We start from the raw sequence: 25,015 nt of genomic DNA, 5'->3' as shown, positions 1-25,015 counted from the left end.
ATATTTGCCTCTACATTTCTAAATAAATGGCACCGCTATTCCTAGATTCATCCATTTTAGACTTAAAGAAATCCATTCACTCGTTCATTTGCTATGAAACCAAGCTTTCATTGAAAAGATTTCCGAATGCTGTGATTACAGGCATGCACCACCACATCTCGCAGATAGATAGATAGATAGATAGATAGATAGATAGATAGATAGATAGATGGCTGAGGATTAAGGTGGTTTATAGGAGCACTCACACTTTCCCTTTTCCTCATTTTCTCTGTAGGTGGTAACAGAGCTGGATTCAAGCCAGTCATCAACATGACATGATGATGACTAAGCCGTATAGTTTCTGCCCTTGTGATTCCTTTTATTAGCAACCAGTTGTTTGACCTAGAGGGAAGAAATGCTTTGCTTTTAATTGCTTCTTTCTATGTGTCCTTTGCTTTTTCTTTTTCCTTCCAAAACCCCTACAGATTTGCAAATGCATTCTCAAGTTTCTTCCTAAGGCAAAGGTGATTCCTGGGGCGCTCTCTCTCTCTCTCTCTCTCTCTCTCTCTCTCTCTCTCTCTCTCTCTCTCTCTCTCTCTCTCTCTCTCTCTCTCTCTCTCGCTCTCTCTCTCTCTCGCTCTCGCTCTCGCTCTCTCTCACTCTCTCTCGCTCTCGCTCGCTCCCTCGCTCTCTGGTTTTACTTTGCTTGGTTTCTTCTGCAGCTCTTCCCTGGGAGACTCCTTCCTCATCTGGGTCTTTCTGCTCTGTATTGGGTCCCCCTGTCCTCTGTTTTTGTTTTACTCTTGTTGTGCTTCTTATTGTTTGCTTTACACCATTGTTTCTCTGGAGAGCACCGTCCCATAATCCGGAGAAATCATGTACATTTGGAAAGCAAAATGTCTGTGGCCCTTGTATATCTGAAAATGTCTTTATCCTACTACCTTCATATCTGATGAATAGTTAGGGCATAGAGATGCAGAATGAATATTTCTCTCAGAATATCAAGTGTTGTTCTGGAAACACCTACTGCCCCATTGTAAGTAATTCCCCTGCCACCACTACCACCCTGGAATTCCCAAACACAGGTGTCTGTTAGGATCTCCTCTTGATTCCTCTTGGTCTGAAATTTCAGGAGAGTCCTTGTGGTGGGTCTGTTTAAATCAGTTCTGCTGAGGATTTGATGGGCAGTTCTAGTCTTGGTCTGTTGGTTTGCTTTGGTGCTATTGCCAAGGCTCAAACTCCGGATCTCGTGTTCTCACTCAGCTTGCTTGCTCATAGCTACCACTCTAGTATTGGGCCACCTCTCCAGTCTGGCATTTTGCTGGTTAGCTCCTGACATCCTCCAGACTTTTCTGCCTGGGCTGACTTGGAATCTCAGTTCTCTAGGTCTCAGCCACCTGAGTAGCTAGGATTACAGGTGTGAGCCACCAGTGCCTGAATCCAAATACTGGTTTTAATGGATCTGTTGGAGACCCTAGCTACCAAGGACTTGCCTGGGTTTTGTGCTTTTTGTTTTTTGCTTTCTTCTGGTTTGGGGTTTGTTTGTTTTTGCAAATTCCCAGGTTTGGTGCCTAAATGCATTCAGTAAGAGGACATCATGATGGAAGAAAAAGCTTAAAAACCCTTGTGCTTTGTGTTCCTTTGTGAGCTCTCTGCATTGGACTGGAAGCTTCACAGTTATTGCATCTAGGCAATTAGACTCAATACTGGGCAACCCTGGCCACTGAGGTCTAAATTGCTATCACTCTTGTCATTCAGAGAAAAGGTCTTTATTAGAGATCTTCAAAGAGCTCTGCTAATGAGCAGATGATGTCATTTTATCTATAGGTAGCAGAAACAAAGCCCAGAATCCCACCCCACGACAGACAGAGGAAGCCACGTGAGAGCCAGGGCGTTCTGGTCCCTTTCTTTGATTTGTGTAGATGCTGCATGTGTTGTGGGGGAGCCAGCAGGAGAAACAAAAGCAAGGACGGGGAGGGACCCTTCCAGCGCTCTAGGCACTATAGCCCACAGGGCCCTGCCATCCACGCTGTGTGCAACAACCTGCGGGAAAAACCCCAGTGTCACCCCGGGCACGGCCAATGGCTCAGTGTGAGTGGCACGCATGCACTCATGTGTGTCACGTGACAAGCATGAAGTGACTTGCAAACCTGGCAGAGGGCTGGGGAAGGTGATTGTGTAAGCTCAACGCAATCCCGGCCAGCGCCACGGCCCCGCAGGCCCCGCCTACCCCGGCGTCTCCCTGTGGAATTCTGTGCTGTCCAGTGAGGCACTTTGCAAGTCCAGCCTGACCTGCTGTGATGGAATGCGCCACATGAGTCAGCCCACTGAAAAGAAACAGAAGCAAGAAGAAATACCTAGCGCGCCACAGGAAGGCGTTTCTCATGCAAGGCTGGCTGTGGTCGAAGCGCACACTGTGGTAGCCATGCCCAGAGGCCTGGTAACCAGAGGAGCTAGCTTGCAAAGCTCAGCCCAGAGGCAGGAGATGGGATGAGACGCCCCAGCTCAGAAAAGATGAGCCCGAGGCCGGTGGTTCATACCTAGCATCCTAGCTACTGGTGAGGCTGAGATCCGAGGACTGGAGTGTGAAGCCAGCTTGGGTAGACAAATCTAAGACTCTTATCACGATTAATCAGCAGACACTGGAAGGGGAGCTGTGGCCCAAGTGGTAGAACACCAGCCTTGAGCACAAAAGCGCAAGGACAGCACATAGGCCCTGAGTTCAAGACTCGGTGCCAGGGTACACATGCACACACACACACACTTACACACCTCTACACACCTATCCCCTTCCCCTTCCTCTTCCTCCTCCTCTCTTGCTTCCTCCTCTTCTTCCTCATCCATCCACCTGTTCCTCCACCCACAGGTACAGATCCTTCCATCTAGCAGATGCCGCACATCCTGAACTAAACTCTACGCTCACACTTAATAGGACTTTTCTGATGGGAAGTTTGGAGCAGCACAGACGTAAACCTCCCAGCCATGTTAACCATTAGCCCACACTGACCATTAGCTGCTAGGTGGGGTAAATGTTTGACAGGAAAGCACACACGTGCAGGTCTGCTAAGGAGAACCATGAGCTCATTAGGAAGCTGAGTGGTGGGAAGGGAAATGGACCCTGTGGAGTAGAAATGAGCCATTGTGGAAGCTCTGGACAGGGTTTCTGTTCGATCATTTGTGCACTTTTCCATGATTTACATTCTGATGGGACCTGGTAATCCCACCGCTGTAATTCCAGACATTCCTCTGCATGCCCAGCATTGATGGTTTGTATCAATTACAGAGCCATAAACCTCTTCCATCCTGCTAAGCAGAAAGAGTTATTGTCCTCCATTCTTCCTTATTCTGGGCCATTCTCTTAGGCTGTATTTCTGACATGGGTCAGTAAGATGTTACTTCCATCTTTGAAATGCTTAGGGCTAGAAGACCTCCAGAATATTCTTTCTTTATGAGATAGGTATACAATTGCATGAATGCTTTATCTTGAATTACTGGGGACAGTTTAGAACTCATTGCAAATAATTAGAACATTCAAAATCAGGGTTTGGTTTCTAGTTCAAATAAGTGACAATTTAAAGTAACTCTTTTAAAGAATGCTAAAGAAACACATGAGGAAATGTTCAACACCCCTGGCCATAAAGGAAATGCAAGTCAAAACAACTCTGAGATTCCATCTCACCTCAGTCAGCTTGGCCAACATTGTGAATTCAAACAACAAATGTTGCTGGGGATGTGAGGAAAAGGAGCCCTATTGCACTCTTGGTGGTATTGTAAACTAGTGCAACATCTTTGGACAGCAGTCTGGAAGTTCCTGAAAAAGATTAACACAGATCTTCCCTATGGCCCAGCCATTCCACTCTTGAGCATCTACATAGAACATCACAAACCAGGATGCTATAAAGACACTTGTACACCCATGTTCATTGCTGCACTCCTCACAATAGCCAAGCCATGGAAATAGCCCAGATGCCCTATAATTGATGATCAAAAAAATGTGGTATCTATACATAATAGAATTTTACACAATCATTCGAAAGAATAATGTTCTGTCATTTACAGGGAATTGGATGAACCTAGAACAAATCATGTTAAGTGAGATAAACCAACCTCAGAGAGACAAGTGACACATGTTTTCTCTCATATGCAGAAGCTAGATCTAAAATACACATGATAAATTATACAAGACTCAGGCATTTACACACAGTGAAGCCAAAGGAGAATACTCTTAGGAGAGGAATACAAAGGTACAATGTCTATGTGCTTATGATCGTGCAAAATATTTATTGAAATGAACTCCAGAAAAATGGAAACCAGAGCATAAACATACTGGAACTGCACCTCATAGTGATCTAAGCCATAGACGCTTTTGCAATTAATAAACTTGTTCTCTGTCCCAACAACATGGTAGCCCTTTTGCTACACTGAGTTAAGAGCACGTGAAAGGTCCCTCATGTAACTGATGAGCTACAGATTTCAAGTTCCCTAAGTTCAGTTTTAACGTGAAGAGTCATAATCCCACTAATGCATTTCTTCCCATAGTGCCTTGCCCCTAGTTCAGAAGTAGGATTTACCACTAATCAATGCATTTTACTAACAATCGATGCAATTGATTGTGCAAGCACCCCTACTCCAGTGATGAGTGAGGTGAACATGACTGTGAAACACTGGAGATGGTGCCTTCCTTCATGTTGTGTTCAGATTTGAGGATGAGGCCTGTGGATGCTGTGTAGCTCAGAAACACTGGGTGTTTCCGGCTCAGAGCAATGAGGAAGGTGTCTAGGAATGTTAGGGGGCAGGTCATTCAGATCTGTGATCTGATACTCCTGTGTTTGAGACTCTGGGGAACTCCTCAGCAAGGAAGAGTAAGTCTCTGTGCAGACAGCTGTCATAAAAAAAAAAAAAAAAAAAAAAACTCGTAACATATTACCAAACTTACCTTGCCTGCTGGTTTTCCTTTTAGGAGCTTATTGACGTTGACAGTGAAGTGGTATTTGAATTAGCTTCCTACATTTTACAGGTAAGTCGCTCTACCCAGACTGCAAAAGGACATGCAGATGTAAAGACTGCGCATGCACAAGCAGTGGCCAGCTGCATTCTGTCTTCTCTTTCTAGCGGGGCAGGGGGGCGGGGGGCTGATCAGAAGCGCTGATCTTATGGCCACAAACGGGTTTCACAATTCCAAATTTTTAAGACTGTATGTCACTGTAAAGGAAAGTTAGATGTTTAAGCAGAGATCATTCAGTGACCCTGCTTTCTCTGAGTTTGGTACCCTTTTCTTTCCTGGGGAAAACCCAATGAATAGCTAGAATGAATTGCCAGTCAATCACTCTGTGCCTCTTATAACGACAACGAAAAAGAAAACCCTTTAGCTTATGTAAGAGAGGGAGGGAGTCAGAGAGGGAGATGGAGAGAGTGGAAATGACTCCAACAAATATTTAATTTAGCACTGCTAGATAGCAAGGTCTTAGTCTTGATTCACTGATTTCCACATCCCTACCTCTAGTCTTTGGTATCATGCAGAAAGAACTCACAGTACAAAATGAACAAAAGGTGACATAAGAAATAGTTTTGTAAGGAAATGGAAGGACTTGGAAAAAGTTATACTAAGTGAAGTGAGCCAGACCCAAAGAAACATGGACTCTATGGCCTCCCTTATTGGGAATAATTAGTACAGGTTTAGGGAAGCCATAGCAGAGCATCACAAGGCCCAATAGCTATACCCTTAGGAACACATAAGATGATGCTAAGTGAAATGAACTCCACGTTATGGAAAAAAGTGATATATCACAGTTGTAACTACTTTCAACGTCCTATATGTATGTGTAGTTTCTATTATTGATGAAGTTCTTGTATCACCTTCCTATGGTTGTACCTACACTATCTCTGTAATCTTATCTGAGTATATGGGAAACCGTGTTTACTGGTATTGGAAGTAGGAAATTCAAAGGGAATACCAAATTTGAGAGACACAGGGTAAAAAAAGAGAAATAACTACAAAAGCAATACTTGCAAAACTGTTTGGTGTAAGTGAACTGAACACCTGGGGGGGGAGGGAAAGGGGGGGAGGGAGGGGGGCATGAGGGACAAGGCAACAAACAATACAAGAAATGTATCCAATGCCCAACGTATGATACTGTAACCTCTCTGTACATCAGTTTGATAATAAAAATTTGAGAAAAAAAAAAAGAAAAAAAAAAAGAAATAGTTCTAGTCAGGCATAGTGGTGCACACCTGTAATCCCAGCCATCTGGGAGGAGGCCTTGAGGCTCAGAGTTCAAGATCAACCTGGTCTAGAGCATTACTCTGTCTCAAAGAAAGAAAAATAGGAAGAAGGCAGGGAAGGAGAAAAGGGAAGGGAAAGGAGAAAAAGGAAAAGGAAAGGAAAATGAGGAAATAGTTCTATCTGAACACACATTCAGATTTAGGGGAAAAAAAAAAAAACATGAGACCAGGGCCTGCAAGTAACAACTTGCATATCAGTTTATTTGTGTGTAACTTTCTAGAGTTTGACTTTCGAGTTTCCTGTTCCGGGGGGAAATGCACAGCTCCATCTCGTCTTCCAGTAGTGGTAGGTGAGAGTAGGAAGCTGGTTTTCTCAGGGTTGTTGGCCCAATGACAGCATATATTTCACAGTCTAGCACTGGATTTGTGTGTTTTGCTGATGTTCTTTTTTTTTTTTCTGCAGGAAGCAAAGGGAGATTTTTCTAGGTGAGTTTACCAAAGTGGTACTTTTCTTGTTTGTTTTGTTTGGGCTTTAAAATGTGTTCTGTGGCGTTCCCATGATGAGCACTGCATGCCTATCCCTTGTAGGTGACAGTTGGTTGATGTATTATCAGTGATGAGACCTATCTGTCAGCTTGTGGATAGGAATGGATAGATCGTGCAGAGTAAACTCAGTGATATACCACATTAAACAAAAATCCTGTAGGTTACTAAAAACACAGGCAGTCCCTTTCATCCTGTTTGAGACTCTGTGTTGGAGATAACATAAACAGGCTTAGCTACCGGGGATGGCTTTAGTAACCCTGTAGAAGGCAAACTTGAATTTTGCTATTCATTCCATAAGCACCACCCAGTGAGCAACATGGCTGAAATCACCCACAATCCCTTAAGATTGCTCATGACCTTCACAAAGATTACTGTAGCCATACCCCAATGGGGCTGCACTCAAAGACGGGGACTTTCCATGGATTCTGCATTATCAAATTCTTCTATGAAAACCCAAGATACTTTACATCAAGGTCTAGCTACAAGCGAGAGGAGGTACCCACATCCTCACAGCGAAGTGTGGTATCAGGGCCCATGCAAATCGGTATTAGAAAGAAATAGAGCCAGGTACTAGTGGGCCGCATGTGTAATCTTAACTACATAAGATACTGAGCTCTAAGGATCCTAGTTCAAGATCCTCCCAAGCAGAAAAGTCCATGAGACATTTATCTCCCATTAACTTTTTAAAAATGTCTAAGTGGAGATATGGCTCAAGTGGTAGAGTGCCAGCTTTGAATAGAAAAACCCAAGTGAGAGTGCAAGGATCTGAGTTCAAGCCTCAGAACTGGCATAAATTTTTTTTTAATCATACTTTGACTTCTCCAAGAAATGCGTATTTTGCCATGCATTGAAGGTTTAATCTGTAAAGGCAACATAACTAAGCTGGAGATGCATGTTCCATCAGATATTTCTTTTTTTTTTTTTTGCCAGTCCTGGGACTTGAACTCAGGGCCTGGGCACTGCCCCTGAGCTTCTTTTGCTCAACTAGTGCTCTACCACTTGAGCCACAGCTTTTTCTGTGTATGTGGTACCAAGAAATGGAATCCAGGGCTCCGTGCATGCTGGGCAAGCAATCTACCACTAGGCCAAACTCCTGGCCCTCATCAGATAGTTCTAAAAGGTAAAAATATATTTTTAAATCTAAAGTAGGCAAATTTTTTTTCTGAAAAAAAAAAAGCAAGTCAGTTTGGATTTGCATTTTGTAAGCCAGGAAATCATCTATTGCAAACGCTCAGCCAGTGATCATGAATGAGTGTGTTTTAATAAAACTTTATTTAGGGAGACAGAAATTTGAATGTTACTATATTTTCTTATATCATGAAATCCTCTTCATCCTCTTCTTCTTCCCCTTCTTCCTCCTCTTCTTCTTCTTCTCCATCTTTTCCAGTTAAAAATAGAGGATAGTTGGATTTGGCCCAAAGGTAGTAGTTTACTGACCTCTAAGCTCTTGGATATTTACATAAGGAGATCTCCAAGTTCTCTTTATTTGGGTTCCCCAAGTCCTTAGTAGAAAGCAGAGGTGTCCAATTTTTAGTTGAGAGTGACTATGCAGAACTGGATCTTAAACATGGTGCTTAGCTAATCTCTACTTACTGAACTTGTTCAATGAAACATTTTCAGGTTGCCCAAACTATATAACATTGTGTCTGCATTATTTTCTCGTGATCTTAATTCATTATAGAAATGTGGGATTTTGACAACTGCTAGTATGTACCTACCTGAAAGATTTCTGGAATCCTGTGAAATTTCACAAACCCCGTGGGTTCCAGTGCCCAGTCTACTTACTCTGAAGATAACGTTTTCATTGGCCAGCTCTGATCTCCTACTGTAAATCTTATTTATTCTTGAGAGAACCCTGGCAGGATGGAATGTGAACTGGAACCAACCTCACATGGTCCTGCAGACCATGGATTCTGTCCACAGGGGCTGCCAGAGAGGAAGCACAGGCCAGGCCCAGCAGCCATCCATGGTCCCCTTATGAGCTAGTAGAATGCCAGAGTATTGGCTGGAGTCAAGGAAATCAAGGAACCTGGTGGAGCCAGCCCTATTAGTCAGGGAGCTGTCTACAAGGTTGTAACGGTAGCTGTCAGGGGAGAGAAATAGCTGTGAAGGGACAGGAAGGTCAGGCACCTTATGCAAAGGTCAGGTTGTCTCATCACCTAAAACCCACCCCCATAACCTGAGGAAGTGGTGTGTTCCGTGTGACATACACGTCCATCTTCTCAAACTGGGCCATGGTCAGCTCAGTGCTTCTGAAGTCCTGTGAAATTGATACGCTTGAGGCTCCTGGCATTCTGAAATCAGAGGAGTACTTGTAAATGCCTTGGGTCTGAACTCCTTCCCATCTGCTTCAACACATTGTTGGCGACCTTGCGTTCGGTGGTTGGAGGTCAGGCATTTTAGATGTGCCCTTCTTCGGGGTTAGGTTTGGGGAAGGTGTTTTGAGATTCGTCGTTAATGTGTGACTACTCTACATTCTTATTTGCAAGGAAGTGGACCGCTTTGGCGTGTAAATGGAGTGTATTTTCCTGAATGATGTGAAGAAAACAAAATGCCAACTAGAAATACAGAACTGCAGGGGGCGGCTGTTATGTATATAATACAGGATCCAGAGCTACCTAGAATCCAGATGATCAAAGGCTTTCTAAAGTACTGGCCACCTACAAAAGGCACTGCAATTCTCTCAGAGCCTTAAGGGTCTTGAATATGATATTTCTAAACAGCTGGGGGATTTGTTTGTTTTTGTTTGGGAGCCTGCTTATATTTCTACTCCTACTTTGTGGAATGAGTATTAGAAATCTACAAATTATAGGAGTAATTTCCTTGAAGCACAATGGAGAACAAAAGATATTTTTTTAACAAATAAGAGACATAAGCACTGATATGCTTTAATAGAGAAAAATATAATGACAATCCAGAAGAGTAAATCTGCAGGCTTTATTCTTTTTCTTTTCTTTTCTTTCCATTTTTTTTTACTGACTCATGATTTTGCTTAGCAAATCCCTGAAGGCTTCATCTTATGTAACTCTCTCTTCTAGATAATGGAAATGCTCACTGGTTCGTCTTATTGAACTTGACAATGAAATGTTGAATTTAGTATTGCTGAAAGCAAACGAGCAGAGAATAGATAAGTGGTATTATCTGTGATAGGAAGAAATATAGGCCATGCTTATTCAGATTCTGACATGTACAGGAGAAATGTGTGCAATACCATTAAAGGATTAGGAAGTAGCTTTATCTAAAGATAATGTTTGTTCACTTGCATTATTTTCCGGAGCACAACATGGGTAATCTTGTTTTATTTCCTGGCATATATACATTTAAAAAGAAACATTCTCATGCCTGTCAACTTTCCAGAAATCAGGAGTGTTAGTGTTTCTGTTTTAAAAACAATCCAGGGCTAGGAATGTGGCTTAGTGGTAGAGCGCTCACCTAGCATGCATGAAGCCCTGGGTTCGATTCCTCAGCACTACGTACTCAGAAAAAGCTGGAAGTGGTGCTGTGGCTATTATAGAAAAAAAAACACTTCCTTCTTTGCTAAGGTCAATGAAGAGACTGCCACTTAAAGTGTCAGGACATCCAAACTCTCTAGTGATATTTTAACTTAATTTGATAGAAAACTTATCATACTCTACAAAGGTGGCATTAGGTTCAAGAACTTAAGGATACATTAGCTGAAAACCCTACTGACCAGCCTTGTTTCTCTAATTTGAGAGTCACCTCACTTGTCACCCTCTGTCCACCCTTTCTGATCTTTATGGGAATGTGGCCCAATTTATTTGATTAAAAGGTAATTTTTAAATAGAGGAAGCACAATGACTGGGTACAGTACTGTCTTGTCATCCCAGTAACAAAGCAAAACACAAATAGGAGGATTGCAGTCCAGACTGGTTTAAGCATAAAGCAAGACCCAGTCCCACAAATAACGAGGAAAGTGACTTGGAAGAGTACCTCAAGTGATAAGAGTGCTTGTTTAGCAAGCAGCAGGCCCTGAGTTCAAACATGAATATCACTACTAATAATAATATAATTTTAAGCATTTTGTAAAATTGAAATAATTTTAACTTCTTAGCTCATCATCCATCCATTTTCAGAGACTCATACAATACAGCTATTGTGTAGAATTTCTTTTTATTACCCAGGTTTATTGAAAGCAGATCTAAAAAGCTCTGGGTCACCTACTAGGACCAGAGAGTCTATCATTATTATCAGCATCATCATTATTATTGTACCAGTCCGGGGCCTGGGCCTCAGGGCCTGGGCACTGTCCCTTAGCCTTTTTACTCAAGGTTAGCATGCTCTACCACTTGAGCTACAGCTCTACTTCTGGCTTTTTGGTGGTTAATTGGAGATAAGTGTCTCACAGACTTTCCCACACAAGCTGGCTTTGAATTGTGATTCTCAGATCTCAGTTTCCTGTATAGCGAGAATTACAGGAGTGAGCCACCATCACCCAGCAGAAATGAATCCTTTTTTTTTTTTTTTTTTGTGGTACAATGGGGTTTGAACTCAAGGCCTCATGCTTTCCAGACGAGCACTCTACCACCGAGCCACACCTCCAGCTCTTTGCGGGGGGCTCTTTTTACAGAGAACAGGGCTTGCTCGTGCTGACCACTAACCCAAGATTCTCTCAGCATGAGATTTATGAGGACCAAGAAAGCCACCAACACTTGGAAGGGAACAATATTAAGGAAATGCCATGTAAAGATCCAGGGCCCCGTTTTTGCCTCCTTTCAGAGAGATGGGGGCACCTTGTGTCTACGACACTCACCCTTCCAAATAAACACAGCCACAAAGGAAAAGAAGGGAGGTTTGGATCAAATACTTCCAAGCCAGTTAAAAAGACATCTGCACAAAGTTAAATGCCAGTCTTCATGAGAGAGTATCAGCTTATCAAGGTTTTGTGGTCCGGAAGAATTTGTACTATGTCCTGAGATATCCATCTGTAGGATTCTAATTCTATTCCTACTTAAAAAAAAAAAAAAAAAATAAGCCATGCGTTAGGAAGTAGAGCAATGCATGACTCAGTCAACAGAAATAAATAGCAGCCCTTCATAAACAAGGGAAATTGATTTTCTTCTCTATTTCAGAAGAGGAGTTGGAATATTTATTTGTGCTGAAAAAAAAAAAAACCACTAACTTCCCAGGGCCTGCAGGTTCTGAGGTCTCTCTGAGGACAATTACAGATAAAAAGAATAAAGACTTTTATAAACTATGGGGCTATGTGGTCACTGGTATGTATGAAGAAAAGGGAACTTTTGTGGCAAAAAATAAAAGCTGTCTTGATTTTAAAAACAAAACAAACTGGTCCACCTTTTTCAAAACACATTTGTGAATAATAAACTAAAGTTGGCTTGCTGATCTCTGAAAGTTCCAGAATCCTAAGTCCCTTCTGGTTAGTTTAGAGGATACAGTCATAAGTTAAAGCAAAAATTTTAGAAGATCAACAGGAAACGGAGACAAAGAGCTAATTCTCTCCCTAAAAGACTTGTTTTTTACTAACATAAACTGTACCAACTGCTATCTTTAAAAAAAAATCACCAAGTTATTTTCTTACCCAGCTGACAGACAAGTGTTGAAAGTTGATTCTTTAAAAATGCCCTATAAATCACAATTCCTACCAGTATCGTTATTTTTCCATTTACAGAGTAGTTTTTAACTAAAATAAGTCTAGCTAAGCAAGCTCAGTCTAAAGCCATTAGGAAACCTTTTGGATCATCTGGGGTTTATTTTCCTACAGTTGTTTAATTGCCAGGAGAGAGGAAGCAGCTGTCTTGCTATGGTATGTATGGTAAGAGAAATAGATTTGCAGAGACTTAGATAATTAGTGAAAAACTATTCTAACAACTATGTTGGGAAGCATTCATATCTGGAATGCAACTTGCGTAGTCTCATAGTCTTAATTATACCTAAATGTTTCAATTTCTTGGTTAGATACTTCCTAGGCAAATTGTTATCTCTTAAACTGTAAATATACCTATCAGCCCAAGGACAGCTTTGGTGGGAAGAATCAAAATGACAATAACTCTTGTATAGTACTTTATTTTTACAAAGACAGCAGAGAGGGCTGTGGGAAGTTTTTCCCATGATTTCGAAATGACCTTGAGAAACGGGAGTAATTCAGGAGCAGCTGGGGACCCTCGTGCCAGCAAGAGCTTTAGAAAACAACAATATCTGAAAACAGAGAAGCAAAATGTTCAAGTGGGAAAGACAGTTTTGTTTTGTTCCCTGAAATACATTTGTACAGAGCTTTTTAATACTTTTTTTTTAGTGTTAAAAATGTTCAGGCTGGGCACCGATGGCTCAGACCTGTAATCCTAGCTACTCACAAGGCTGAGATCTGAGGATCATGGTTTGAAGCCAGCCTGGGCAGGAAAGTCTTTGAGACTATTATCTCAAATTAACCACCAAAACCAGAAGTGGAGCCTGTACCTCAAGTGGTAGAGTGCTAGACTTGAGCACAATAGCTCAGGGACAGCACCCAGGCCCTGAGTTGAAGCCTCGGGATCAGTATACACACACACACACACACACACACACACACACACACACACACACACACACACACACACACACACAGTGTTCAGATGGGTTGTTTGGGGTTGTTTTGCAGGGTGATACTCTTTGAATCCTTTGGGATGTGTTAATCTAGATACTAAGGAGGAAAAATTATATGATAACAGATTATTCCTTTTTGTTAAGGAGTTATTCAGTCTCAATATCCCATTTTGAATAAACTCTGTGAATAGGAGGGAAAAAAAGGTTCCTTAGTTGTAACTCTGTGGCACAGTTTTAGAGTTGAGATTCCCAAACTGAACAGTGACATTGTATAAAATTAATCAGTTCTTTTTTTCTCGTCTATTTGAGTCAAATTATCTACCCACAATCATATACTTAAAAAGCCATTTTTAAACTTGTTTTGAATTTTACCCATTTGAAACTAAATTCACAGAACTTCCCTTTCAGCCTAGGACAACCAACCTCACTAATCAAGAAAGAGATCTCAACTTACATAAGTGAACAATTAGCATCCAGAATAAAGGCACATTGTTCACAAGTGTGTCTGTAACTTTGCCCCTCTGTACAGATGATAAATTAGCATGGCATATTTATCCACAACACATGTTCTAAACGCAGAATCCCATGCTGGAGAAATCTCTTAGGCTGCTTCCCTGAGTGGGTAGATGTCAAGCAGAATGGCAGAGGTTGTACAAATACACAGGGTTCCATCCAACAGTGGATTAAAACTGCAGCATTCTCATGATTGGAAAAGAAAAGGAGAGGCAGAGGAGGAAAGACACAAGAAGGAAAGTAAGAAGAGATCGTGTTTCCTGCATGCTTGTGTGTGTTTGTGCAAGCCCATGTACATACACACGTGTGTGCTTGAACTCAGGGCCTGGGTGCTGTCTCTTAGCTCTTTTACTCAAGGTTAGCACTCTATCCCTTGAGCCACAGCTCCACTTCCCAGCTTTTTGGTTAATTGGAGATAAGAGTCTCACCTTCCTGCTAGGTCTGGCTTCGCACCGTGATCCTCAGATCTCAGCCTCCTGAGTAGCTAGGATTACAGGCGTGAGCCACTAGTGCTTGGCTCTGCATGTTGTTTTTGTAAAGGTCAACTACAAACAAAAAAACTATAACTTCCCTTCTAATCCATCTCAGAGTTTTCTAGTTTTGTGGTAGGGTTGGATCAAGGAATGCAGATCTACCACTAACACCTGAAACTTTTTAGATCAATGCTTCCAACTTCAAAATGTGGTGGGAGGAGGGGGGTTGAGACAGGTGACTCAGAGCTGGGTACCAGGTTTTCTATACTACCCCAGTAGAGGTTTGGCCAGTGCTCAGCACCCAACTCATCAGCACTTCGGCACCAAAGCCCAGAGGCTTCCTCCAGGTCACAGAGTTGCAGGTCAATCATGGCCTTGAGTGGATTTGTGTGGAGCGAGGTGGTGCAGTTCCTGTAATCTCAGGAAGTAGAGACAGGGGGATCAGAGTCTGAAGCCACTGGGGCAAAAGCACAAGACCCTGTTGGGTAGGTTTTCCTCCAAATAGGTTAAGAAAATTTGTTTCCCGAAACTTCTTGGATTTTGGAATCATGGCCAAGTGGTTGGGAACCTGGAAGAACCTTGTTTTTCACATAAGAAGAGCCATTCCCTGAAGAATCTTACCTTCATGATGTGCCCATCACAAATGGAGGGTCTGGTCCCACAAAGTATGGGATATCACTGCTTCTGAGCAGTAGATTCCTCCCTTACAGTACACTATGTATAATGTTCTGGATTTTTCTGCCCTGTTCTGTGTACCCGGCCAGATCCAAACAACTGGTTTCAGGAAGAATTCGTTCATGTTAAGCAGACACCCCTGTTGGCTCTGAATTTCTCCTACAAATTGTTATCATGTTTGACCCAAAAGGAATTCCCTGAAAAAAGTTCTTCCTTCCTTTTGTAAAGGAAAACACATTGTACATTTTACTCATCATCTTTTCAAGCCTAATTTCTACCTTCTTCCCTTTATGGCTTTCCTCATTAAATACATTGTTACTGTTCATTAGGCGAACTCCCTACTACTTGCCTAGTTAGAAATCCTTACTTTCCCCTAGTAGATCATTCAAATCATACTACCCACATTTTAGGTGGTTAAATGCAGGCGCATTATCTCGATACATCACTACTATGAAAACTAGTACAATGTTGACCTGCTGGTTTTATGCTGACAGCATTAATAACTACCTAAACATTTCAGTAAACTCTGGTTAATATTTTTTAAACGACCTAGCCATATCTGTTGTACATGGCTATAATCTCAGCTACTCGGGAGGCAAAGGTAGGAGCTTATTGAGGTTGAGACCAGTTTTGCAAAGCTAACAAGACTGTCTCAAAAACAAAGCACAAACAAAAGGGTTGGTCATGGTTCAACTGGTAGCACACATTCCTGGCCCTGGGTTCAATCCCCAGTATAGCAAAAGACTTGAATTATGTTGTCAGTTTATAGTAATTGGTTCTCTAAGAAACCATTTTTTGGGTGTTTTGCTCAACGTTGACCATGATCACAATGAATTGTGTCAAGGTATAAAAATAAATTTTATTATACATGTGAAGTATATATTGGCTCTGCTGGGATTTAAACTCAGAATCTTGCACTAGCTAAGCAAGTGCTCTATCATTTGAGCCTTGCTCCCAGTCCTTAAGGTATGTGTTAAGTTGGCATTTCCCAGGTGCCCTGGACTCTGGAGATACTCTCAGAATGGAAATCATGGAGTGATGGAACTGGAAACTTCTAGCATATTCACTAAGCTCCAGTCTCACAAGTCTTGGAAGGTAGAGTGACCCACATCTCCCATTAGGGCAGCTTTCTGAACTCCAGTAGCAGAGTTCGGCTGGACACCTCTAAGTCACTGCAGATGTTTATAAACAGCAGAAGGCAAGTAGAACATTTCTTTTCACTCATCTCTGGGACAGATTAGGAATCTTGGACCCCTTCCAGAAGGGAATTGGTTTCAATGGGCTTTCACACCGTGGTGATTTCTTCTTGCAGTTTGTTGTTGGTGTTTTGGTGTAGCCCTGCCTTGGAGCAAGAATGAGCTCCTGAAAGCTTCGGTGGGGAAGGCAAGCCTGTGGCGGGCATCAGGGAAAGTCATTTGCCAACAAATGAGTGGTTGGCAAGTAAAGTGACTTCCTCTTTGCTTCCCAAATACACTTTAGATGTGCTGGTGCTGGGAAAGCCACACACCAGGTTTAGCTCGTTTCCGGATTGCTTTTCCCACAGTTTCAGCCAATCAGAGTTTATCTAACCGAAGTGCCTTTTGATCTTTAAGATGACACCTTTGAACCAGGATCCAGAAGTTCATTTCTGTGGGCTTTCAACTTGTTTGGCCAACTGAGCATTTGCCTAAGTGATGTCTTACTATCCTGCAGGTAGAAATTTCCAACCCTTCTTGGGAACCCCTAGGCACTAGGGGCTTACCTGTCTGGAACCCTTCAGAGCATCTTCCACTTCCTCCTGGAGTACTTTGAGCCCTTCTGGGCTGGCATTGGAGAGTCTTAGAATTCCATGCCTAGCCTGGCTTTTCAGCCATATTGTCCTCTACCCACCAGCTGCACCTGTTTCATAGCTATTGTTCAACTTATATGGCCTCCTCCATTCAGTTCTGTTCCCCTGAGGAGAAAACTTACAGAGAGGTAGAGAGGTGGGGGTGGGGGAGAGGAGGGAGGAGAGAGAGATGACTGATAGATAATGGATGGGTGGATGGATGGGTAGATAGATGATACATAGACAGTATATAGATGAATAGACAATAGATAGATAGATAGATAGATAGATAGATAGATAGATAGATAGATAGATAGATAGATAGATAGATAGATAGATAATGATGGATGGATAACAGATGATTGGGTAGTTCGATGATGGATGGATGGATGAATGGGTAGATAGATGATGGATAGGTAGCCCTACCCTTTGCTTCATGCAGATTCTTCCTCTAATGTGCTTTTTACCAGAACCCCAAAGGGCCTTTATTTCCTCTGAACTTTCAAATTTGTTTGATTTAACATGATCAGACATTTGCCCATGTAGTCAGTTGTCCCAGTACAAGATAGCCCTGGGGACTCCTCAGCTCCTTCCTAAATGACCCTGCCTTCTCTAAACAACCCTGCCTAGTGTCCAGTAGCCAATATCCATCTGCCTTTCCATGAGCAACACAAGCACTGCCGGCGGCCCAGGCCAGAGCTGCAGATGACCGAGCAGGGCCACAGTTGAGCCTTGGCAGCCCCAGTGAGCGTCCTGGGCTTCTGGCTAGGCTAGCACAGGGGGACTCTTCACACACCAGAGCCCCCTGCGGGTGCCTGATGGCCCAGTCCCGAGGGGATGCAGCCAGGGGCTGAGCTGGGCATCAGAAGAATGCTGGTTAAACTAGGGGGAAACTTCTGTTTTGCTGCTGGGTTTGTTTGCTTTGGTTTTGCAGAGGGATGGATATCAAACCTGCGCCTGCGAGTCAAGTCCCCTACCACTGAGCTACATCACCAACCTAATTCTGGCATCTTTATTCTTGTTCAGGAGGAGGCAGGGTCCAGTCCTAGGGGCAGCTGCACAAAACCTCCCATTAGCAGCAGACACCACTCCACACGTTCTCGGTCGTTTCCAAGCCTTGTCAGAAAGCAGAGCTTCTTTAGTCACCTCTTTGAGCACATAGTTTCCAGCGCGCGGTAAAATTAAACAAACCCAGCGTTGAGCATTAGGGAGGCAGAACAGTGGCCAGGGTCACGTGGTGACAGTGCCCATTCCTGGAGGCCTGCCAGCCCAACTGCAGGGCCCTGGGCACCCCCACACCCCCCTGGATTCATGCCAGTGGCTGTTCAGGGTCCCTCGGTCCACACCTGCGTGAGGATAGGGGGTGGGCCAGTGCTTTGGGCGGTCCAATCACCGGGCCGGAGCTGGGGGAGGAAGCCTCTCAGCTCTGTGTAACATACCTGCTCCTCCATCTATGTTAATAAATAAGTAAAATATCAATCAATACATTTAATAAACTATTAATAAAGAAAGAAAATACCCTCCTTTTTTTTTCGGCCTCTTCCGATGGAAAGCAGCAGGCCTGGGGCCCTCAGGAGAGACAGCCAGGCCTGGCCTTGTCAAGTCGAGGGGTTATTGTTTCTGAGGGTGAGTAAGTTTCTTGGTCTTCTCTCCCTCAGCAATGAAGTCGTGAGGAGCGACCTGAAGAAGCTTCCAGCCCTTCCCACGCAAGCCCTGAAGGAGCACCCCTCTCTAGCCTACTGGTAAGACCCCCCAGCATCTTTTGCCAGCAAGCCCGGTCCCCAGGAAGTGCACTGGTCCCTGGGGGGGGGGGGGGGGGGCCCGGGGTAGTGCTGGCTTTCATGGCTCTCGTGGACTCCCCAGGATATTAAGTAACTATGTCTTCTGAAATCATTTTCTAAGTGGTTTTGGTTTTCTTTAAGTGGTAATGTTGTATGGAAGAATGCTCCTAAAAAAAAAATAAAGAAAGAAAGAAAGAAAATCTAGAAATTCACACTGGAAGTTTTGCCTGCTTCGAGAACCTTCCCGGTGCTGGTAGAGTGCCACACGGGAATTCTGTCGCTCAGCTACCGGAAGTGGAAGGGTTAGAGGTGTGGGACACATACAGGGATTTTTTTTTCTTTGCCACCAAGAGAAATGGATTCTTCTTGGTGCTCTGTGTCTCCCGAGTGTCTTCCTTTGTAACATTAGTCCATCTCTGGGGCCCTGAATTGTTCATTCTGAGTGGTTGAGACATTTGAAAGGTTCCAGTTTGTGGCCGCAGGGCTCACATTCCCGGGCAGTCCTGCTGGGCACATCAGTACTGACCACTGCCTCCTCTGACGAGGACAGGGCTGCTTCTGACCCCTTCATGGAAATCCGTGTAACTTAGAAGACAAGATCCAAGGAAAACAAAGATTACAGCCAGATGTGGTACTACACTCCTATAATCCCAGAAACAACACCCCCCCCCCATCCCTGCACAAGTTAATTGTAATGAGCTACAACATGTGATTCAGCAAGCACCTCTGCCTGCTTGCTCTGAAATGTTTGGATCACTGTAGTTTCATCCCATCTGGACATTTCAGCTCAGCTAGCTTTAACAATTTCTCCTGCAAGGGCTGGGAATATGGCCTAGTGGCAAGAGTGCTTGCCTTGTATAGATGAAGCCCTGGGTTCAATTCCCCAGCAACCCATATATAGAAAATGGCCAGAAGTGGTGCTGTGGCTCAAGTGGCAGAGTTCTAGCCTTGAGCAAAAAGAAGCCAGGGACAGGGCTCAGGCCCTGAGTCCAAGCCCAGCACTGGCAAAAAAAAAAAACCACACACACACACAAAAAAACAAAAAACAGTTTCTCCTGCAAGGACAGGCCATGCCTGATGCAGAGTTCAGTGACGAGATTAAACTCTAGCTCTACAGTCATTTCTTTCTGAGAGATTACATTCATCGGGGCCTGGGCTCCATGCCTAAGGCTGCCAGCTTCCATTGGTGGGCTGGTACCTCTAGCTTCAGCTCTGACTGACCCATCGCTCTTCCTCTGACAACATAGATGTGAATAAATAACAGCTCGACCTTATTTTTTATGATGGCATATGTTAAGTTGTTTTGGACAGAGTCATGGGTTTCAACGTGCCATTTCCATACATGAATATAATGTACTTTGATCTTATTCAACCCCTCTATTATTTTCTTACCCTTCCTCCCTCCCCTTTTTTTCCTTCTTTCTAACATACTTCTGTGACCTTGGTTGTTTTGTTTTCTTGCCTACTACTCTCCACAAATGTGATACTTGTCTTTGTGGGGCCTGCAGAGTTGCCTTAACGTGGTGATCTCCAGTTCCATCCATCTTCCACCAAGTGACTTTAGATAACAGCTTTCAAGCCTTATAATCTGTGCCCAAAGAACAGAGTCTAGTTAATCTGCAAGTGCATAATGTGTCCAAACTTCCAATCTTGCAGTCTGCTATGAGAGTTCCCAAAATAATGGCATTCTGTTTCTTTGTTTAAGAAACCCTCTAGCTTTCCTCCCAACTCCTGGTGTTCCACGAGCCTTATCTTCTGGAACCCAGTGGTGAAGGACATAAGGATGCGTGAAGGAGACTGGAAAGAGGCAATTGCCATTGGGAGCTATACTGTTGCATTGTCTGGAGTCAGAAGTGCCCTTGGCCGCATCTCTCCCTCCAGCCTCTCTCTGTGCATTTGTTTCCAAACACTATTAAAGCCTGATGCACATTGCATAGCTATAAACACCTCTTGTTCACTCACCCTCTGGACTCTGGGTTTCTCCCCCCCCCCCCCATTGTCTCCACCAGCTGCTCTGGAAGACCTTTCTTCATGCACACGCGTGTCTTTTGTCAACATGAACCTCTTTGTCTGTAGCTATACCTATACTGTCTTGATAGTATGTCCCTTGCCTTGATGACCAGGCTAGCATCTCCCCTGGGCCTCATTCAGACACACCAGTACCCAGGCCATGACCTAAATGCACTGAAAGCATGGTAGGACAGAAAAGCCATCTGCATAGAGCAGATGTGAATGAGCCCATAGCATGGGCCTTCTTAAACGTACTAAAAACCAATCTCCCAATGAAGCCAGGTACTGGTGGCATAAGCCTGTAATTCTTGTTACTCAAGAGACTGAGATCTGAGAATCTCGGTTTAGAGCCAGCCCAGGCAGACAAATCTGAGATTCTTATCTCCAATTAGCCAGCAGAAAAATTTTTTAAAAAGGAAGAAAAACTGGAAGTGGGGGGGGGGTTAACTGCATCAATCTACTTCAGACTCTGATTAAGAGAGGAAATAAGCCCCACTCTGTCATTGGAAAGCGGCACAAAGACGATAATGCTGAGCCTTAAGCACTCATCACCAAGTGTTTAATAGCCACGTGATTCTCGGAGGAGATGTCTGACACTGAAGGTTACTGCAATGAGCCTAAGGCCATAGAACAAAGCAGGATCAAAGCCGTGGCCTCCATTCTCCCTCCTGGGCCAGTCACCCCTACCACCTGCATACAAAGACATCATTCTGGACCAAAAACCCTGACTGGTGCAGGCTGACAGCTCCTCCAAGATCAGGAGCCTAGTCACCATCCATGTTTCCCTTCCCATCACTGTGGTTTCCTGCATCCCTTTGTCTGTGGAGAGATGACTCAACTCCACATCTCCGCCCAGCCCATGACCAGGGTTCATTCAGCCTTGATCCTGGGTGTCACACTGCCCTCCAGACAATGCTTTGAAGTTTGCTTGACTGCGGCTCTGGGGTTTCTCAGGCTTGGTCTATGGAATCCTTACCACAGATCCACTCCATTGGACACAGTCTCCAGAACGTAGGACCTCCTGCCTTTTGTAGTTTCCAAAAGAAGTTGCAGGGTGGATGGGCTGGGAATATGGCCTAGTGGCAAGAGTGCTTGCCTCGTATACTTGAGGCCCTGGGTTCGATTCCTCAACACCACATATACAGAAAATGGCCAGAAGGGGTGCTGTGGCTCAAGTGGCAGAGTGCTAGCCTTGAGCAAAAAAGAAGCCAGGGACAGTGCTCAGGCCCTGAGTTCACGGCATAGGACTGGCAAAAAAAAAAAAAAAAGAAGAAGAAGTTGCAGGGTGGGGGAGACAGGCAGCGGACCAGATGGTCCCCCGGTCAGCGTCATGTATGTTATCACCTGATAGACCCACAGTGTTTCCTGAGACTCAACCACTTTGCTTGGACCATTCTGGAACTCCAGATTCTCCTGCCTCAGGCTCTTAAATAGTGGGATTACAGGCATGTGCCTCTCCCATGATGTTTAGATAGAAGAGAAGCTCCAGGAAAGCAGAGACCAGAGGAAGTCACACTGTAGCTTTCCAGACAGAAAGAAATATGCAGCTGCCAGTCACCATGAAACCCTGTGGTCAGGCCATGTTGCTATAAGCAGTGGAACAGCTGCCTGACAGTGTGGCAGACATTCTCTCATTGTGTTTTCTTGAGCCTTCTTGAATCTTACAGCTACCCCACTGTCTTAACTCATCACCCCAGCTCCCCCTCAGAGACCTTGTTCCCCATAGCAAGAAAAGAGAGAAAAAGTTTGTGTTCACATTGAGTTGCTTGACCTCACCAAATCGCAGGTCACATGGTAGAGAAGACAGTAACACAACAGTTGGTGTGTTGGATAGGTAAGGAGGAGACCAGAAGCACAACACCCGGAAGTTCCTGAAACAACTCCAGAAGGTGTACTGTGGCTGGGGTCCCCCAAGAGAGAATACCCCTCCAGGATTGTGTGCCGGGAGAGGGCTTTGCCACACGTCCATTCGAGCTCTTGTCCAGTGTGGGATCTGAGGGGACGTACAGCAGGCCTTTCCTGAACAGCAGGGCCACAGAAGTGACCGTTCTCCAGGTTGAGAAAGGCATCTCCTCGTAAGGAGCCAGTGTCCCATCTTGTGACCCCAGAGGAACCTGTCCTGGTGACGAGTTCTGGCTGTCCTGCTTCAAATCTCAGAACATTGAGAGGCAATGATCATGGAAAATGGAGGTAGTAATTGAAAGAGAAATCGATTTCTCTCAAGGATGAGGTCAGGAGCATAGAGAATGAGCCCACCCCAAAGATAACCTGGCAGAAAAGGAAAAACAGAATGAGCTGAGGGAAAGAAGGCTTCACCCACTCAAAATAGATAATAAGGATGAACAAAGGGCATCTCAAGGGACTGTGTCTAGGAGCAACACCCTACTCCTATGGTGGAGCTTTTATGGGAGACTGAAGGGGTCCCTCTGCCTATAGTGGAAGAAAGGCTATTTGGCCAGGCCTCGTGGAGGCTGCGGACTTTGGTGGGATCAGAGGCCTCTGGTCTGAACTTGTCCCCCAGTTCCCATGATTCCCAAGGCAGCAGTGGGAGCCTCCCTGGTTCCCAGCTCACATCTCCAAGATGGCGGTACCCAGGTTACCCTCCACTGTCTCTAATCAGTTTGGCTGGCCAAAGAGTCAGCTAACCTCTTGTGGATTTAGAACTAAGATTTCCAAAAGTAAAGGTATTGTCATCTCATCCTGGTAGCTGGTTTATTGTTTCCCTCGGTCTTTTGTTAACCAGGTCCAAATGCCAGAACTTTCCACCCTCCTTGGAAACACCAAATCTCAGACTGTTCAGAATAGTTGGGTCGTGAGCACTGGTTAGAATCAACTGTTCCTTGAACCCTCAGGTGGCGTTCATGTAACCTAGAAGGGGAACAAAGAAATTTAAGTAGCCTTTACTACAGCTTCTTCCTATCTGCTGTATGCCAATCTTACCTCACAGAATAGAAGTCCAAGATAAAGAAAATGCAAGCTCTCTAGAGACTGTGGCTTCTCTGAGGGGAAAACCAGCCTAGCACCCCATTTTCCTCGAAAATCTATAGCCAATACTGGGCAGGCACTGGTGGCTTATGCCTGTAATCCTATCTACTCAGGAGGCTGAGATCTGAAGATCAAGGTACAAGAGCAGTCTGGGCAGGAAAGTCTGTGAGACTCTGATCTCCAATTAACCACCAAAAAGCCAGAAGTAGAGCTGTAACTTAAATGGTAGAGCACTAGCCCTGAGCACAGAAGCTCAGAGACAGCACCTAGGCCCTGAGTTCAAGCACCAGGATAGACAGAAAAAAGAAAGAGGAAGGGAAAAAAGCAAGGAAGGAAGGGAGGGAGGGAAGGAGAGAGGGAAAGAGGAAGGAGGGACAGAGGAAGGAAGGAGTGTGTGTGTGAGAGAGAGAGAGAGAGAAAGAGAGAGAGAGAGAGAGAGAGAGAGAGAGAGAGAGAGAATCTATAGCCAAAGGATTTCAGTTAGGCTTCTTTGAAGACAAATCATTTTTCCAAGAGTGGATTGTTCCATGGAGCTTTTTATGAGATCCATCAAGCTTAGAAGTAGAGACTTAGAAACGTCTCAGTCAACAGGATGTTTGGCCTCTACTGACAGAATTCTCTTCTGATTGCAGTGAAGACAGAGTCATTGAGCACTACAAGAAACTGAATGGCCAGACAAGAGGACAAGCCATTGTAAAGTAAGTGGTTCTTCCCAGCACTCATGAAGAGTATGTGTGTGTCTATGAGAGAGAGTATATGTGAGAGAGTCAAACACACACACACACACACACACACACACACACACACACACACATAGCTTGGAAAACAACTATCTGGGGAAGGGGAGTTTTTCAACTGAATTTTGCAAATAAAATCATCATCACCTCCAGAAGTTTATCACACACACAAAAGAATAATAAAGATAGCATGTCTCTGGTACCAGTTCTGCTGAAATAACTACCCTGTGTGCATTGTTTGTGTGTGTGTTGTATATTGTCTACAGCTATATGAGCATCGTGGAATCTCTCCCGACCTACGGGGTTCATTATTATGCCGTGAAGGTAAGCGAACTCACTTGGGGAAAGTGGTCACCCCGCCCTAAAAGACCAAGCAACCAACAACAACAACAAAAAATATGGATTTTTTTTCTTTCTTTTTAAACAATGAGTAAGCTCTGGTGGTCCATGCTTGTCATCCTAGCCATTTAGAAGGCTGAGATCTGAGGATCATGATTCAAAGCCAGCCCGTGCAGGAAAACCTGTGAGACTCTTATCCCCAAGTAACCACGAGAAAACTGGAAGTGGTGCCGTGGCTCAAAGTGATAGAGCGCTAGCCTTGAGCAAAGAAGCTCAGGGACAGCGCCAGGCCCTGAGTTTAAGCCCTACAACCAACAACAACAACAACAAAAAAAGGCAGGGGGAGGAGGTGAGTAAGCATAACTTGGTCAGGAAGAAAGAATGCAGGCT

General features: G+C 44.1%; 1 protein-coding gene across 4 annotated transcripts in view; it reads left to right on the top strand.

The window, feature by feature from the left end:
• Frmd4a (FERM domain containing 4A) overlaps positions 1-25,015 on the top strand; it is a 273,063-nt gene that overhangs the window by 166,653 nt on the left and 81,395 nt on the right. For all 4 annotated transcript variants that reach the window (XM_048368006.1, XM_048368004.1, XM_048368008.1 and 1 more), the window contains exons 6-10: positions 4,940-4,996; positions 6,665-6,687; positions 18,432-18,515; positions 24,182-24,247; positions 24,553-24,610. In XM_048368006.1, the coding sequence (XP_048223963.1) occupies positions 4,940-4,996; positions 6,665-6,687; positions 18,432-18,515; positions 24,182-24,247; positions 24,553-24,610 (288 nt within the window). The remainder of the gene's footprint in view (positions 1-4,939; positions 4,997-6,664; positions 6,688-18,431; positions 18,516-24,181; positions 24,248-24,552; positions 24,611-25,015) is intronic.

This window comes from Perognathus longimembris, chromosome 18 (genome assembly GCF_023159225.1).
Source record: "Perognathus longimembris pacificus isolate PPM17 chromosome 18, ASM2315922v1, whole genome shotgun sequence".
Classification (NCBI taxonomy): domain Eukaryota; kingdom Metazoa; phylum Chordata; class Mammalia; order Rodentia; family Heteromyidae; genus Perognathus; species Perognathus longimembris.
Note: the sequence above shows the minus strand (reverse complement) of the source record. Positions and strands in the feature narration are given on the sequence as shown.